The sequence below is a fragment of the Cornus florida genome, unplaced genomic scaffold (genome assembly GCF_030987335.1).
Source record: "Cornus florida cultivar Cherokee Brave unplaced genomic scaffold, ASM3098733v1 CherokeeBrave_3.0.0_Hap2_Chr09, whole genome shotgun sequence".
In the NCBI taxonomy this organism is placed as follows: Eukaryota; Viridiplantae; Streptophyta; class Magnoliopsida; order Cornales; family Cornaceae; genus Cornus; species Cornus florida.
This window is the reverse complement of record NW_026775579.1, coordinates 2,396,958-2,416,276: the sequence shown is the minus strand read 5'-3', so window position 1 is coordinate 2,416,276 and position 19,319 is coordinate 2,396,958. Positions and strand designations below refer to the sequence as shown.

Below are 19,319 nucleotides of genomic sequence, written 5' to 3'. Positions count from 1 at the left end.
AATAATAAAAAAAGATAAAGTACAACATCACCCCTTAAAATTTGCCAAAAGAATACACATATACAAGTTACTTATTTTTTGAACAATAACATCCTTTTTCTGAAATTCTAACCAAACAAGGCCTTAAATCATTTGAAAAAACAAAATTACCCCTTAATATTAAAATCAGATTTATTGTAAAATATTAGACATGTTAAAAGGACACAATTGCCCCTAAAAATTTAGGGGCACAAATTAGTGCCACTTGGATCCAGATTAAACCACCATCCTCTCAACCAAAGGTCAAGATTCCCTCACAAATCTCATCTCTCACAAATACTGACACTCCAAATCTTACCTATCACGCTCCACTTTCTCCTGTTATTAATTTCAATGACAATTTTGTCATCAGACATCTCCTTTCTTCAACCAAGATAAATAAAAAATCTCCTTTCTCCAACCGAGAGAGAAAAATTCTCATCTACGCACATGTATACATATACATGTTATAATTGAAGATAAATATAGAAAATGAAGAAAGCAAACGACACAAAGAGCCGAAAGGGATACATCACTCTTATTATATTCTCTCTTGAGATTGTTTACAATGAGCACATCTATTTATAGGTGAAAGAATACAAGTGATAAATATGAAAAATATATTGATAGAGGATTCCTAAAATCAATCACATAAATGACTCTAATCAATATTCTATTGTAGGCTAAAATCACTTCGTTAAAACATAACAAATGATATCTTACCGCGCCTCTTCTGCCAGCATTGTAGTGCATACCTGGGTTGCATTCCCAGCTGGTGCAGCTTATTCAATAATTTTTCATTTTGCAGTCTCAGATTTCATTTCAGTTACTAAATCAGAAGCAAAGGCCAGCAGTGTTTCAAAATTAGAATCATGTTTACAATCAGCAACAAAATACATTCAACATGAAGCTATATCTATTATTTACTATTAATTGGATCCAAGAAACCTCAAATTCCCCTCTAACAGCATACCAGCAGCTTTCTCAAAATTTAAATTCAGTTCAAAATCAGAAACAGAATACATCCAAAATGATGTTATCTTCTCCATTAATTAAAAGAAAATTTCTCCAAACTTCTCTATAAGAGAAATTTTATGAAGAAATAGCAGATAAGGGACGAAGGCTGTCAATGATGGAGTCTATAGCAGCGTGAGAACCCTTTGTAGCTGCGACCATAAGGTGTTTAGGCGCTTCAGCTCTATCAAAATAAAATGCACCCGTTACCAATTTTTCTTTTGGCTGTAAAGCCAACCAGATAATCGTATCTGCACCTTCCTCACATGTTCTAAGCTTTCCTGATAAGCTGTAATGCATGTACAACAATTGACTTCCATTTCCCTAAGAATTGGATGCTAAATATAGAATATTAAAGAAGTACTTGTAGAACAATATTGGTATGAGTGTTCTTACCTTTTCGAAAAACTAGGCAAACTTTTAGCAACCCCAGGTGTCTCAGCCCAACCCGGGTGCATTGAGTAGAAGCCAATGCCTTTGTTATTGTACATTTCAGCCCATTTTTCTGTCAATGCCAACTGAAAACAAAAAATTAGAGAGAAAAAACAAATTATATAATCATTTTTTTTTCAAGGACATACACTAATTTAATATAGGCCTTACGGCCTTTCCTAATTGGAAAAAAGAGCCGTTATAGGGTTTTTCGGGAGCTTGGAAAAACTAGTGTTTCTTTGAGGAAGAAGACGGTTTCACAGCCATGGAGGAGGGTCAAACCTCCTCCCAAACGCAGCTGGGAGCGTCTACTACCCAAAACTATTTTCCCCCATGAACGTCATGGAGAAGTTTGAACAAAAACTGAACTGAAAACCCCTTCATGAATCTTTCATTTACAAAGAATGTAAAACTGCAGACAACGTTACAGTAGAGGATAAAGGTCACTGTGAAAGTTAAAATAATTGGGAAAATTTAACCACAATGGTATTTATCCCAATAGGGGTATATGTGTGTTATATAGAAGGTGTTGAAAAGCATAAAACGGAAGCGAAGAGATGAATAAAACAAGTAGAACACACAGATATTACGTGGTTCAGCCACTAGGGCGTACATCCATGGCACAAAGAGTTCAAAGGGCTACATCACTTATAATACTCTCTCAATTCATATAAAATACGATGGTGGAGGCTCTTTTATATAGGAGAAGAAATTATGAAAATGGAAAGAATTAGAAAATAGGAAACAAGGAGGATTTTTCTCCATTGATTCCTCTAGTAATACCAAATTTTCAATAATAGAAAACAACATTAATTACTGAAAAATTATTCCTCCATTAAATCTTCAATACTCCCCCTCAAGTTGGAGCATGAATGCCCAACTTGCCATTGAGATGATGAGTAACAAGAAGTGTAAATGATGAAGAGAGGAGAGAAAACGAAGAACAATGCTACCGAACACACCGACAACCCATACAAGTCAACAAAAAACTGTTGGAGACACGCCAAATGCGAGGACAATACTACCAAACACACCGACAATCCAAACAAGTCGATAAAAACTGCCAAAGACACGGCAAAGGAGAGGACAATGTTACCGAACACACCGGCGGCCCAAACAAGTCAATAAAAACTTTCAGAGACACGATAAAGGAGAAGAACATTACTGCCAAACAAGCCGGCAGCTCAAACAAGTCACAAATAATACTGAAAAACCCTTAGCAACATTTTAAATGCTAAAGCCTAAGAGAATACCCTAAAATAGGGGTCCGAACCTAAGAAGAGAAATTAAGCTTTAATGCCATGTTAACAACCTATCTACTCTAAAAGCTTAAGCTACTAGAGAGGGTGTAACTTAAATATATAAATCCTTCAACACGCCCCCTCAAGTGTAGCCTTTTTTTAGTCCAACAAGGTGACAGTGAGGTATGAACATAAGACCTTTGACTCTGATACCATGTTAAAAAGCATAAAACGAAAGCGAAAAGAGAAATAAAACAAATAGAACACACAGATATTACGTAGTTCAGCCACTACGGCCTACATCCATGGCACAAAGAGCACAAAGGGTTACATCACTTTTATAATACTCTCTCAATTCATATACAATACAATGATGGAGGCTCCTTTATATAGGAGAAGAAATTATGAGAATGGAAAGAATTAGAAAATAGGAAACAAGGATGATTTTTCTCTATTGATTCCTCTAGTAACACCAAATCTTCAATAATAGGAAACAACATCAATTACTAAAAGATTTTCCTCCACTGATTCCTCAATTAAATCTTCAATAGAAGGCAAGACTAAATCTAAAAGACTAAATGTCAACTAAAGTCTATATTTAAGCCTAAACACAAGTAACATAAGATATGTAAATATACAAGCTAATATCAAGCCTAAATCTAAAGGGGCATGTCTAACAGTCCCCCGTAAAGTCTAGGGACGACAAATTTGGATCGCAGATGCCTAAAAATATGCTTGTGAAGCCCTTTAGTGAAGATATGTGCAGTTTGGTCAGCGGAAGGACAAATTGAACACGATGGCTACTAGAGAGAACAAGTTCCCGAATGAAGTTTTGGCCCAAATTTGGTTCCGAATCGCATCGACCGGAAGACCTGCTTATTGCTTGCGGACCTTGGACCCTATTTAGTGCTCTCTTTTAGCCCTATATATAGTGGCGTTTAGGGTTTAAAGTGGGACATCGAGACACTGGAAATCACGAAAAGAGAGTGAGCAAGAGCTAGGGTTTGGAGGCTGAAACTTGTAATATCCTGTTTTTCGCATAGTAAAATCTTTTGTCGGATCTCCATCGTGGACGTAGACACACCTTATGTCAAACCACGCTAAATCTTTGTGTTCTTTGTGTGTGGCGTGTTTATTTTTCTGTTGTAATTTCGTGATTGTTACTTAGTTCATGGTTGTTTGTTATAACATAAATGATAATCAAGCTCAATATGCTTGGTACGAGCATGGAAGACACGATTGGATTCCATGTAAGTAGTGATGAGGTAGTAGAGCATCACTAGTGTAGAGAGGCACATGAAGCTCACGTAAAAGGTGTCGTATCCAAATGGTCTCTGCATATACTAAAGCGAGTGACAATACTCGGACTAAGAACTTGAATGAGAAATTGTAGGTTGTTTCTTAGCACTCCAAGAAATGAGATTCAGATCTAAGAAAAACAGTAGGCAGAAAGTGGATCGCGAGTATCCAGACAACCAGCCCAACCAACATCGGAGAACGCACGAAGGACTAAAGCACCGGAAGAGGAGCGAAAGACCAATCCAATTCCAAAGTGCCTCTGAGATAGCGTAGATGAGTGGTCTGAGGGGCACTCATGAACTGAGTAACATGATGATCCTATAACGACCCAAACCTGGGGGTCCGGATCATTATCCTGGTCCTTAACCGAACCCGAGGTCATCTAAGGGCATTACGGTCATTTCCATTGTTAAGATATAATTAATACATCAAAATATGCTTTGTAGTGCACCATGGCATCGTTGGATGGGTCGGGATTGGACAAAAGAGGAGAAGAAATGAAATCTGGGAAGAAACATGAATTGGTCGACGTGTGCAGGTTACACGTTGATTAGTTCAGCTAAATCAGTCAACGTCTGGTCTAGACGTTGACCGGTTTGGCTCTGCAATTGAAATATAGTTCTGCTGAGATACTGGTCGACGCCTAGTGTCCCACACATCGACTGGTTTGTGCCTCTTTGGCTTTTAAGGCTTGTTTTTGATGGTTTAACCCCCCGGCATCCTCGTTGGTCCATTTACAACCTTAAATATGGTCTAAACCGGTCCCGAAAGCAAACATATAATCCAATACAACACAATTAACTTTCATGCAATCATAAAATCATTGAAACAAGTTTAATAAATCATAAACGGCCAAAATGAATCCGTTTACATTACAATACGGCCTTAAGGCCTTACATGGATTTAGAAATCCTAATGAGACCACAAAGATGGTCTCAAAACTATTTCTATCTATATACAAACTTGTGGCAAAGGAATTACATAGCCAATACAATTCAACATTCACATCAAAATAACAAATTCAAAATAGACTATGGGCCTAGTCTATAAAAGAAATCCACGGGGCTATCATGGAAGAGGACCAAGAAGTTGTGGGTCGTCCATTACCTCTTTTTCGGTTCCTGAAAAATAATAATAAAGGGGAGTGCATAGCTTGGTGCCTAAAACGCACTCCTTAATGATCCAGTGAATTACACGCAAAGAATGGAATAAAGGAAGAGGGATCATGCTCACATTCAGGAAAATAATCAACATACTCTTCACCATACAGTCCAAGCATAATAAATATAATGTTATGCAATGCCAATTCAATGCAATGTCCACTCCCCATTTCCGAAACTTTTACTAACCATAACAACCGTCAAACCGTTAGCATAACCTGGCCCAAGGTGACTCCCCGGTGCCATGAGAGAAGGATTTGCTAACTATCCTGACCTAAGGTGACTCCTTAGCATCATTTGGGGCCTAAGTAATTCAACCACGCATAGGGCAGTCTCCCTACGTTCCCTCTAGGTTCCATTAACGCCATGGGCACATGGTGACTCCTTGCCGTCCGGTTTTCGCAAACATCTTTTCAAACCTTTCCAAAATTAAATTTTCATTCGAAATTCAATTTCCCTTTTTTTCTCACCCAATGCCAATGCATAAATGTATCATGAATTTCAACATCATGTCAATATAAAATTTCACACATTAGCTACCATTATACTTGCATTCTTTGGAAGTGAGTAATGCAACAACTCACATGTTATCAACTACACAATCATAGCATTTTAGATATGTAAAGCATGTATGTAGTAACAACAATTCATCAAATAATATCACATTAATTCATATAAGCATGCAATTTCAACACATATACCACATAAAGCCATAAATATCATGCCTTACAATGATAAACCCTAATGGTCGTACATAAATTTCACAAATTACAAATGCCACAATACAATTTAAGGGCATTAATTCACAAAAATCAAAGAATGAGAGGTTTAGAGACCCCTACCTTAAAAATCAAGCAAAATGCCTAAAATTCCCCCAAATTCAAAAATACCAAAGTCACCCAAATGAAAATCTTCTCCGATCAAATCATAGCCCTCGTCGAGCTCTTTAACTTTAAGTTCAAATCCTAGAGGAAGATGATGAATTTGTGTCTTGAAGTTTGAGATTTAAAGAAAGTGGTTTAGAGAGATAAAAAAAGGCTTGGTAGAAACAAGAAGAAAAATGACCAAAAAATGATCATGTGGTCCTTTGTATAATGCTTGGTCAACGTGGGGTCTGCTTTGATCCTAGAAATGACTAAAATGCCCTTTTCCTCATATATATATACACTAAACATGCCACAATGATGAAATAAAACACATAACATAATTATGCTCCACATAATGATATATGAAATGTAATGACCTTGAAAAATAATCCCGAATACAAAAATCCGAGTGTTGGGCCCACTCAGGACCTTCCGACCTAAAAATCCAAAAAATGGGAAAAAGACCATAAATGCATTTCTAAGAAAGAAATGCCCCAAACCACACTCGGAACCCTCGAGGCATGCTAACCAGTGCGTGGCACGCAAAACTAGGCGAGAAAATAAATAAATCCAAAAATTCAAAAAATGCCCGAAAAATTGAGAAATGTCATAGATCCACAAAGGCAATGTATGGATATGTCTAGACAGGTCAAATACTAAAGAGATCCAACCAAGCGGCAATACTTAATACTCAAGATAACCCTCCTCCAGAGCCTATACCGCTCAATGCCAAACCTCCACAACCACTTACCTAAAAGGGCCCTATTAAAAGGCAATAACCTCCTAACCCCTAATCCTCCGAACTTAATAGGCTTACACACCTACTCCCAACGAACAAGATGATACTTCAACTCACCCCCTAAACCTCCCCACAAGAAGTTCCTCTGAAGTCTCTCTACCGAGGACGGAATCTAGAAAAGGGATAAGATATAGGTAAGAAGGCTCGACAAAGTACTTTTCAGCATGGTAACCTTCCCACCTTTTGATAAATACTGCTTCTTCCACCCTGCAAGCCTCCTCTCCACCATCTCCACAACAGGATCCCAAGCACTTATTATCCTCGAAGAAACCCCTAGAGGCAAAACCAAGTAAGACATCGGAAAAGAACGACTCCACAACCAAGAACAGAAGCTAACTCCTCGATATCCTACACCTCCCTCCCCCACTGGAATCAAAGCACTCTTCCCCACATTCACTTTCAAACCCGAAACTGCGTAAAAGCATATCAACACCGACCTCAAAAGTCTCATATCAGACTCCTCAGCCTCGCAAAAAACCAAGGTATCATCCGCAAATAATAAATGGCAAATCTCCAACTAATGCATATCATCCCTTCCCACCCTGAATTCCCTAATAAATCCCAACTCCACAACCCTCCCCATCAATCTACTAAGAGCCTCCATGACAATAATGAACAAAAATAGGGACAGGGATCCCCTTGACGCAAGCCTCGTGAGCTACCAAAGAAGCCCCATCGGAGACCCATTCACCAACACCAAGAATCTCACTAAAGAAATGCAAATGAATCTCGCTAAGATGAAAGCCATTTTTTCCTGTTTTGAAGGCATTCATTCATCGTCGGTGGAACCCTAATGCGAAGGTAATCACTTTATGTGAAGGTTTTTTCATGGTTCAATTTGAATCAGCACAATATATGGAGAAAGTGTTCGAAGGGTTCCACATATTTGAGGGTTGACCGATTATAGTGAAGAAGTAAAATGACTAGTTGATCTTCAAAGTGATAATCTTGGCTCAGTTCCAGTTTGGCTATAGATCTATGTTCTTCCAATCCATTGCTACAATAGAACTACCAACAACTTCCCCCCTCCCCCCAGCAAGCAACGTCACATTTTCCTTCCTTTTACCTACCCAAAGTAAAAGTTGGATTCCAATGAGATCACTCTAGTACAGGAAATTTTTTTATTAAGTAGTGAGTTTAGCGTAAGTTAAGAGAGGTGTCACAACATTCCAGAAGGTATGTGTTTTTTAATGAAATCCAAAAAAAATTCCTATTCAATACTGGACTTTCTTTGTCCAAATTGACTATTCAAGTAGGATTAACGTGTACATCCCATGTAGATCATTTTTTGTAGCATGATTGTTAGTTATGTCTGTTTTCTTCCTTTCCAGAATTAAATTACTAGAATATTATCTAGATGTAGGAGTTCCTATGCAGAAAATCAAGGTTGCTGATGTACTTGAGTCGGTGGATCTCATATGTTGGTTTCTTTGCTTGTGTGCAAATGCATGAGAGCGAGAGAGAGATGACACAGTGAAGCCACTATTGCAATTACAAATTGTAAGAAGACATCCAAATTTTAATGAAAAGTAATTTGGTAAAATTGGCGTACTCAATTTGAGAGCCTGACTGTCATTATATACAAGAGGAAAATTACAAAAATGGAAAGAGAACAAAAATCAAATCAGAATAAAAATTAAATCCCTAAACAAAAGCCTAAACATTAGCCTATAATGAAGACCCAACCACAATCATTAAAACAACTTATAGATATGATTTCCAACACTCCCCCTCAAGCTGGAGCAAATATGTTGACCATACCCAGCTCAGAAGACTGGAGAAGAGAAGGCCCAACAGACTTTGTGAACACATCTGCAGTCTGTTATGAAGAGGGAACAAAAATAAGATTAATGATACCTGATCGAACCTTCTCTCGAATTAAGTGAATGTCTACCTTAATATGTTTCGACCTTCCATGTAAGACCGAATCGGAAGCAAGCATAATGGCTGATTTATTGTCACAAAACAGCCTCAAAGAACCTTTCTCTACAAGACTTAACTCTCCCAAAATTAATTGAAGCCAAAGAAGCTCACAAGTACCTTGAGTCGTAGCTTGGTATTCACCTTCAGTAGAGGATCTGGAGAGCTTCTTACTCTTCCATGATATGAGATGATTACCATAAAAAGTACAGAAGCCAAAGGTAGAACGTCTATCTGTCTTACATCCAGCATAGTCTGGATCAGTAAAGCATGAGAGTTCAGATTGATTTCCTGAGGCATAGAACAGACCAAGCCAGGGCACGACTTAAGATTCCTCAAAATATGGTAGACTGCATCCATATGAGCTGAGCGAGGGGCATGTATGAATTGACTAACCACACTAACAGCAAATGTCAAATCAGGCCTTGTGTTAGTCAAGTAGATAAGACAACCTACCAAACATTGATACATGGACGGATCTGAAAGTAATTCCCCTGACTCAACAGAGTTTGAGATTGGGATCTATAGGAGTGGAAGCGGATCGACATCCAAACATGCTAGCATCTTGAAGAAGATCTAAAACATATTTCCTTTGAGATAAGGAAATTCCATAACGGGATCTAGCAACCTCAATTCCAAGAAAATATCGAAGAGGACCTAAGTCCTTCACATCAAAGAACTTTTGAAGATGAAGTTTCGCCTGAACAATCCTTGAAACATCATCACTAATGGTAATGATATCATCCACATATACTAATAACATAATGCAGTGACCATCATAGCGACGTCGAATAAAGCAAGTATGGTCTAAGTGGCAGTGCATAAAGCCCAGCCCATGGATAGAACAAAATCGCTGAAACGACTAAACCAAGCTCTAGGAGATTCCTTCAGACCATAAAGAGACTTCCACAGCCGACAGACTTTCCCAGCATACTCCCCCTCAGCCCGAAATCCAGGGGGTGGATCCATATATATAGTCTCAAGTAAGTCTCCATTAAGAAATGCATTCTTGACATCTAACTGATGCAAAGGCCAAGAATGGGTAGTAGACAAGGAGATAAGCAGTCGCACAAACGTCAACTTTGCAAAGTAGCAAAGGCAGCGCCAAAGTCTTTTCCTAGAATCTGAGTAAAGCCTTTTGCCACCAACCTAGCCTTGTACCAATCAATAGAACAATCGGCTAAGTACTTCACAGTAAAGACCCATTTGCAGCCAAGCGTTTTCTCCCCAACAGGTAAAGCAACAAGTTCCTATGTATTATTACGCTGTAAAGCATCCATTTATGTTGTCATGGCAGACACCCAATTAGGATCCTGGGGGGCTGATCAAGGAATAGAAGCAGTCCCAATCTTGCCAAGGAAGGATTAATATGCACCTGAAATACCATCATAGGAGACATATTAGGAAATAGGGTGGTTAGTGCTACTAGAGAAACCATACCAATTAGAAGGGTGACGATCACGGGTAGGATAACGGGATGTATGCTCAAGAATGGTAGGAGCCACAGGAGAAGGAGAGTTACCTGGACCAGGTTCTGAAGATGATTTTAGCAGGGGAGGTTGAGTGCGATAGCGACAAGAATAGACCTGCAAAGGCGGAGGGGAACCTGCATGGATGGAGAAGGAGATTCCAAGATAGTGTGATTTTCAAAGAGAGGAACAAGACAGGCAATAGGAGAGATCTCCTTCTCCAGACCACAACAGAGAGAATCCTGTACCACAGAATTAGTACTATAAAAGGATCAACTTCATAAAATGTCACATCAAGAGAATGATACATATGTTTGGCCACAGGATCATAACAACGATAGCCCTTTGACATAACAGAATACCCCAAGAAAATACACCTAATAGATTTATCAAGAAGTGTAGAGAAGAACTACGATTATGAACAAAACAAGTTCAGTTGAAAACACGAGGCAGAAGGTGAAACAATGTATAATCAGGCTGGAGAATCTGAAGTGGGGCCTTACCACCCAAAACTCGACTGGGAGTATGATTAATTAGGAAAGCAGTTGTAAGAACATCCATATGCCAATAGAATTTAGGCACATGCATACCAATTAGAAGACATCAGACCACAGACATAAGATAACGGTTTTTGCATTCAACCACGCCATTTTGCTCAGGAGTGTATGGGCAAGTGAGTTGATGTAAGATCCCCTTTTTATTAAATTCAGTCCGAAACTCATTCGAAACATATTCACGTCCATTATCAGAACGAATATTACAGACAACAGTGTTATACTGGATTTTGATCATTTGAAGAAACTGGGTAAATAAAAGAAGCACTCCAGATTTCTTTTTCAATAAATAAACACAAGTACAACGAAAATAATCATCAATAAATGTCACATAATATCGATGCCTAGAGAAAGCAATAACTGGGGAAGGACCCCAAACATCAGAATTAATAAAATCAAACAAAGAGCATATGAGATATATAGCTAGTTCTAGTATGTTTAGAAAGCTCACAAACTTCACATTGAAACTTATGGTCCTTACATGTTTTATTTAACAAAGGAAAAAATAAACATAGATACTGAAAGTTTACATGCCCCAAACGTGCATGCCACAGACTAAAAGTGCGAAAAGAAACATCATAAGCACTAGAAGCAGATAGGACAAAAGCTTAAAGACTCGTTCCTGGTGGTTCCCCAAAGTAGTAAAGCCCATCACGCTCATAATCCCTGCTAAAAATCCTCTTCGAACAAAGGTCCTACAACAACAGACAGTAATCTGGTAAGAATATAACTGCACATTGGAGTTTTTTTGCAAGCTGGCTAACAGATAAAATGTTAAAGGCAAATTTAGGTACATGAAGGACAGATGAAAGAGTAATATCAGGAGACAGACAAATATCACCCTTACTGTGAATGTAAGATGTGGAGCCATCCGCAAGATACCATGTGATCATTGCCCAGAATTTAGAACCTAAGTAGGTTGTTTGGCCTTAACATAAAATGCTGTAGCAATAGTGGCAGTGGGAGCAGCTGAAGGAGCACTAAATCTAGAAGCAAGGGAGCCAAGCTGGTCCTGGATCCGCCCAATTTGAGACTAAAGTTGGCTCAGTCCAGGAAATACAGTAAATCCGCCAGTCTCTGCAACAGCAGCAGTACGAGAAGAACCAGTTCTTGATAAACAGTTCCTAGAAAATTTCTGCTTCAGTTTAGGATGAAGTTTGAAACAGCAAGCCTTAACATGTCCAACCCTTCCACAATGGTGACAAATAATTTGACCTCCAAATGTACGTGATCCAAAGTTGGCTGCAAAAGCCATACTATCCCCAGTAGGCTTAAACACTGGTAGAGGAACAAGTGAGGGCTAAATTAAACAGTACCTGCATTCTTCACCATCAACAGTAGCAAAGGCTTCCAACAGGGATGGCATTGGTGATGCATTCAAGATCTAAGACTTTAAGTGGTTCATATTCTGGGCGTAATCCCATAAAAAACTGATAGGTATGCAGACGATCAAGACGTTTGATAAGAAGAGAGGCTGCCTCGGGAGGAAATTCACTGAGAGGCTCAAATTGAGCCAGTTCCTCCCTACGAGATCTCAAATACCTTAAGTAATTAGCTACAGACTAATTCAGGCCTTCCTGCAAGGCTTTAGCAATATCTTAGTATAACTCAAAAATACAAGCATCATTCCTAGAATGAGCATATACATTTGATTCAAAGCAGTTCACAAGTCATGAACAAAGTCATAAAACATGAATATATTATAAATTCGTTCCGCCATAGAATTAAATATCCATCCTAAAATGGCACAATTGTCTATATCCAACTGAGCATATTTAGGATCTTTAATATCTGGCATCTTTTTAGTACCCAAAAACTACCCTAATTTACCTTTTCCACCAACATAAAGGCGGAGGGAACGAGCCCAGAATGCAAAATTACGGCCATTCAACAGCACACTAGTAAACAGTTGAGCCGATGTGTGTTACGCCAAAGAGAGTTTTTTTTTATTATTACTTGAATCAGCCATAATATTAAATAGAACAATTCAACAGATCACAAATAATTTCAAATAAAGGAGGAATAAACCTGATTTTGATCAAACCAAGAAGCCAGAGACACAGCGGTCCGATCCGAAAATGCTGCCGAATATCCCGACAGCCCAAAAAATTTGCAAACACGTCTTCTGACCCTTAATGCATGAAAAAGACTAAGGGAATACCCCTACAGGGTCAAACCTAGAGGAGATTGGCTCCTCTAGGACTGTTGCAACAGCGGCCTGAAGAAGAGAGATGGTCTACGAAGAAAAGAAAAAAAGAAAGAGGGAAGGAGTTGTGACGAGATAGAGAGAGAGGGGAGGCGTAGGTTTGAGGCTCTGATACCAAAAAGTAATTTGGTACAATTGGCGTACTCAATTTGAGAGCCTAATCATTATATACACGAGGAAAATTACAAATATGGAAAGAGAATAAAAATCAAATCAAAATAAAAATCAAATCCCTAAACAAAAGCCTAAACATTAGCCTATAATAAAGACCCAATAAATCTGCCACAATCATTAAGTCAACTTAGAGATATGATTTCCAACATAATGTGAAAAACTCTTGGGCCTAAACGAAAAACCAAATTGCCTGGAATAATATCATCCATGGCATCAATGCTTTATGGGCTATTGTAGAATTATCATTTTGATATTTCTTTTCTCAACTCTGGAGATAATATCCTCTATATTTAAAAAAAAAAAAAAAAAAATTGACTACTGTCTTTCAAAATACTATCTTATCCACTGGCCTCTTTCAGATATGGAAGTCTATTTTTGTGGTTGGCTGTAAAGGTATCTACAAAATCAACTACTTGGCCATTCTGTCACTTAAGGAACATATCTGATGTAATTACAACGTGCAGTTGAGTAAGTTCCAAAAAACCAATTTGTAGATTCAATATTTTCCTAAGACCCGACACCCCCACCCCCAACAAATATATATATATATATATATATATATATATATATGATGATATATTTCTTTCTGCTAGAAACACTATCCATGAAATTACTTTCAACCAAAAAGAAGGCGGCAATGGGTCAATTTATCACGGATTAGAAGAAAAGAATCACAACCATTTCTTGGAAATTGCTGGCTGGCCTATTTAACTTGTAGAAAGTTTTTTGCAAGAATAATTATACCTTCTAATTCTAAAGGAACGGTGTGTCTTGAAGAAATGGTGCGTAAATTGATAAATAGAAAGTTAATCCACCTTCTTAACATTTACAGAAGTGATAATATCTATTGGCAAATTTAGAGCAAATGCAAAAGGAAACAATAAAGAGGGATAGCAACCTCCTGGAGTCATCAACGTGCTACGAACCATGAACCGAGTACTGAGAACAGTGGCTGTTAAAAACGAGAAAAGAAAAGATATCACGGCAAAGAGAAGAGACAAGTCGGGTATTAATTTCTTGGAAGCCAATTGAATCCTAACATATAATCACTACAAGAAATTCTAAAATCTTGAGTGACTAGAACTCTTAAATTTCTTTTTATTTTTATTATTATTATTTTTAGGGTAAAGTACAGCAACACCCCCTGAGGTTTGCCAAAAGGACACACAGGTTAAACTTATCTGTTTTTTGGACAAAAACACCCCCTCAACTTTGATACAGCTACCAAAGACACCCCAATGATAATAAATTGACATTTGTACCCTTTGACTTTTATATTAACCAATTTGAATATTGAAATGACCTTTCTAACCTCATACCCATAATTTCTTTCCTTCTCTCCTCTCTGTTCTCTCCCTCAACTATTCTTGGCTTTCTCCTCTGTTTCGTGAAATTCTCATGAAGCAGCTAGCTCTATTCAAAGCTGAAAATCTTTTAAAGAATCAACTTCCTATCCCTTTGGTCTATCGCGTAATTAGCTTGCAATAAAAGAACCAAAAGTAGGATTACCCAATCCAATGGATCCAATACTGCCATCAACGTGATTCATTTCAGCGCTGACTTGGCCTATTCCTTTTCTTTTTTTTTTGTAGAGGCTTTAAACTTCCTGACACCATCACCAGTTCAGTTGGCTAAGGACTTGAAGGGAAAGCTCTTATTCTGAAGCCTCAAATGGTGGAATCAATGAACCATCTCAACCATCAATACCGTCAAGTCTTCTTCCCTTGGGTCTTTGTTGTCATCGGAAAACATATACCATCAATACCGTCAACCATCACACACATATATATATGTATATACAAATACATATATATATACACACAAGGCAACGATGAGCGGCGGCGGCGACGGTGGAGGCGACGGCGGAGTTCGTCATCACCACCCACGCGCCCGACACGCTCCTGCAAGTAGATCTAACTCGCGCCGAACACGCCCACGCACTTCTTCTTCAGCCTTTTTTCCGGTGCCATTAACCCCCCGCGAGCTTCACCGTTCTAGCTTGCGAGCTTCAGCGACCCACAACAAAGACCAGAACTTCATCTCCATTCAAGACCCAGAAGTTCAACGTTAAACCCAAACGGCGGCGAACAGCGAACAACTTAAAAGGCTTCATCAATCGGTCAAGATAGCTAACTTAAGTGCAGGTCAGTGAGCATGAAGAAGATACAGTGATCTTAAGTGTCTCCATCGGTGCAAACACAAGGCCAGAACTCCACTGATTCCGACGAACTCCGAGAAGCTAAACTCCATTGATTCTGGCCAAGCTTCATTCACACCATATACATCCGGCGAGGTTTAGCAACTGTGAACACCGATGAGTTTCCTTTAGGTAGAGACATACTGTTGAGTTACAATCCTATGTGCCTCCGTCCAGTGACAAATAGTTCCAGCACTATAGTCTGCAAACGGCGGTGAGAGCATCACCTCAGCGGTTCCAGCGAGCTTCCCGTTTCAGACTTGTGTGCTAAGGTTTAGTTCAATCTGCTATAGTCTGCGAGCTTCATCTCTGGTGTACTCTGTCCATGTAAACCATCTTCCGGCGAGCTTCTCGTTTCATTGGTTGTGAATTTTGGTGTGGTGGCAGCGCTAGGGTTTAGGATTGATGGGTGCTGAGGGTAATTTGGTCATTTAAATATTTTGATATTTTGTAATTAAAATTAATAAAATAGTGAAGGGTAAAATGGACTTTTTGGATGGTAAATTTCACAAGGGGGTGTGGTTTCCAAAAATAGGCTAACTTTCATCTGCATGTCCTTACCCCAAACCTCAGGGGGTGTCTCTGTACTTTACCCTTATTTTTATAAAATTAATGTTACTATAAGCATCTTCATTATCTTACTTATAATTAAGGATCATAGTAATAGAGTGACAAATATAAGAGCAAAAACTTAAGTCCAAAGAGCACGTGTCAAGGGATTCCAAAAGATTCTTTATACAGAATATTATCCTTATTTACCTGAACACGCTTGTTGCGAGCATACTGTTCCACCCCATCAAAGTTGCTATTATCACTAAACTGCATTAATACGATCGATCAGAATTTCAATATTGAATGTGAATTAAAAGCAGATATAAGTTTGTAGAGAGAGGGAAATTATTATTATTAGTTATGATAATATTTTATGTGCACATCATATGACATGTTATAAATAGAGTGTGAAAACACGTGTAATTATGGTGCAAGTAAATATATTTGTTCCTTTAATCTATGGTTAAATTTAAAAAATAAATAAATATATAAATAAAATGAATAAGCCACATTTGGTTTAGGTTTGAATCAAATGTACTGAATAAATTTAGGCTTATATTTATATGTGTGTGTGTGTGTGTGTGTGTGTGAAAATATAATGTTATGTGTTGGCAATTAATTCCATTCTAAAACATGTGCATACCTACATGTATGGGCGACATTGTTATATATATACATTATTATGGGTCAATGTCTTTTAGTTAATGGGTTATGTTTTGATCACCATAATTAATGTGTATGGAGAGAAACAAACTGACATGAGATTAAAGGTGTATTTTCTATAGTTACTAACCTTGACGTTTGTGCCAGGAAAAAAGAAAAAGAAAAAGAAAAAGAAAAAGAAAGGGACTCAGTGCTTGCGCCATGCAAGAAGAAAGAAAAAAAACAAAAAAAAAGGTATCGGACCTCAACGTTTGTGCCCAAGTAAAAAAAGAAAAACAAAAAAGGGATTTGATGTCGGCATTTGTGCCGAGGTACAAAAAAGAAGGGAGAGAACGAGAGTACAACAGAAACGAGAAAAGAAAAGGAAAAAAAAAAAAGAGGGGCAGAACCCTAATTTCTTCTCCCTCTAAATTTTCTCTTTTAGCCCCTCCTCTTACAAATCTAGGGCAAAATAGTGAGATTTTGCTTAAAGGTCCAAGAATAAGAAGTGTTCATCTGAACTTCCTCCACGGTGCTACGGGTTCCTTTGAACTTCGGCAATGTCAGTCTAGCAAGGACTATTCTAACTCTTTTAACCCATAATCTGTGATTTGTTTCCTTTTGTGCTCTTTGTGAATAATTATGCTTATGTTATAGTAGATTGTCATATATATGTTGTTACATGACGATAGCACACTGTATGCCTGATAATTGTGTAGAAAATTTTTGCAATAACAGGATGTATGTGATGAGAACATGTTCTTTACTATGGCAATGGGAATAAAAGTGGTAAAACAACATGTATAAATGTATATGCATTGTGATATTATTGTGTCCTGATTGGTATTTCTGTTGTATGGAAATTGGTTGGTTGATGGGGTTTTGCCGGAAAAAGAAAGGCAGGGCCAGGAGCCCTTGGGTGAAAGACCCTAAACTTAGCCAAGTAGTGCTAGACTAACCCATAAAACTGTCATATGCGTAACGTGGCTTGCACACAGGCAAGTTGCACATAATTATGGACAATGCCCGCAATTTTGTGAATGAACTGTGGTTTACACTTTGGAAATACTTGACTGAAATCTAGACAAATTTTGAAGTGGTTGGTGATGGAATTAATATAATGTTTTTGTAGTATGATTATGTGTTCTGTTCATGAAATATCCATGTTCTTATCTTTAATTGTTGGCATGTCCATGTATTTACCTGTTAGTGCCATTTCACAGTTGTTGGTTAATTTTTTTGAGTATCTCCTATTGGGCAGTAACTCACCCCACCATTTTGCAGATGAAGGAGACGGTACTAGGGGTAATTAGCTTTAGTTGGAGATGATTGCTTATGTTTTGCTTTGCTTGGGAGTTCTTGGCTATTTTATGTTTCATCATCGTTTTTCTCTATTGAGAGCTTCCTAGGGCATTTGGAGAAACTATGTTTATTTGATTATTTTGAGTATGAACATGTGTGGTGTCGTAACTTTTAATTCAGACATGTAATAATTAAAATTTAAATATTTTTGAGAGTTGTAGTATGTTTTAAATTATTATCTCAACTAAACATGTGTTAGAATAATTATTTGGATTTATATTTGATTATCTGCTGAATATTTAAAATCTGTGTGAAGTGAGTATAATTTGTGCATCGTTCTCGGTATAAGAACATACTCCCAGGTGTCTGTACATAATTCATATCTATGTAAGTTGGATGCATAATTGACATGACAGGAAGAAAGAAAAAAATCCTTAGGAAGCATCGACAAGCATGAATTGCATACATGTAATAGGTATATAGATATATATATATATATATATATATATATATATATTTATATATGTGCGCAGTTGTGGAGAACCCTTGGTGAGGCATAGATTTTTCTCGGCATCTATGCCTCACCTGTACATTCATTTTTTCTTCTTTCTTTTTTTTTTTTTTCTTTTTCCCCCACACACACATAACGGAGAGCTTTCATTTGGGCACCCAAGGCATCCTCGGCATCTATGCCCATGTAAATTCCTTTTTTATGAGGGGAGTCGTGATATAAGAAAGGCAACATTTAAAGGGCTGGTTCTAATGAAGGAAAATAAAATGAATAATAAAATCATAAAATAAAAGAAGCGGTTGAATTTTAAGGATATTTATGTTAAAATTTTAATTTGATTTCTTTTCTCTTATCACAAACCGGGTGTTGGAAACCGGGGCACGACAATGTGGTATTAGAGCTTTAGGTTCGAACAGCTTAGGACGATGGTTAAGGGTTCGAATCACATGTTGATTTGGAATTACATGTTTGATTTGCTATTACATTATGTTTCATGAAATGGGATAGCATACAAAAGACCATGAGGGTAAGACGACATTGTGTCCGAAGAGGGGGTGATTGTGACGTCCCACATCGCCCGGGGGGGAGGTTATTGGCACTTATATGTGTGGAGATCTACTAACTGTGTAGAGGCATTTTGGAAACCATGAGCATGGGGAGTGTGTAAAGCAGACAATATCTACACAAGGGTGGGTCATGACAGAGTTTTACCAATATTCTTACCTGTAGATCTTTCGTCAAGGGGGCTGTGTACATTCCACCTGAGGAAACTGTGATAACTCGAGCATCAGGTGCAGCTTTCTCCAGCAATGGCATCATCAATTCTGTCATGATAAATGTCCCTAATACATTTACAGCAAAATTCAACTCGAATCTGTTGTTACGTAACATAAACAAAAAAAGGAGGAAAAAACACTGCGTTAATTTCTCTGCACAGATAAAATGGAATAAAATGTATCAGAT

General features: G+C 37.9%; 1 protein-coding gene across 2 annotated transcripts in view; it reads right to left on the bottom strand.

Moving 5' to 3' along the window:
- Positions 1-537: 537 nt before the first annotated feature.
- Positions 538-19,319, bottom strand: part of LOC132273440 (uncharacterized) — a 44,918-nt gene continuing 26,136 nt past the window's right edge. For both annotated transcript variants that reach the window (XM_059774399.1, XM_059774398.1), the window contains 4 exons: positions 19,080-19,230; positions 16,109-16,168; positions 1,429-1,550; positions 538-1,321 (listed from right to left, as the gene is read on the bottom strand). In XM_059774399.1, coding sequence (XP_059630382.1) covers positions 1,111-1,321; positions 1,429-1,550; positions 16,109-16,168; positions 19,080-19,230 — 544 coding nt within the window. In that variant the 3' untranslated portion in view covers positions 538-1,110. The remainder of the gene's footprint in view (positions 1,322-1,428; positions 1,551-16,108; positions 16,169-19,079; positions 19,231-19,319) is intronic.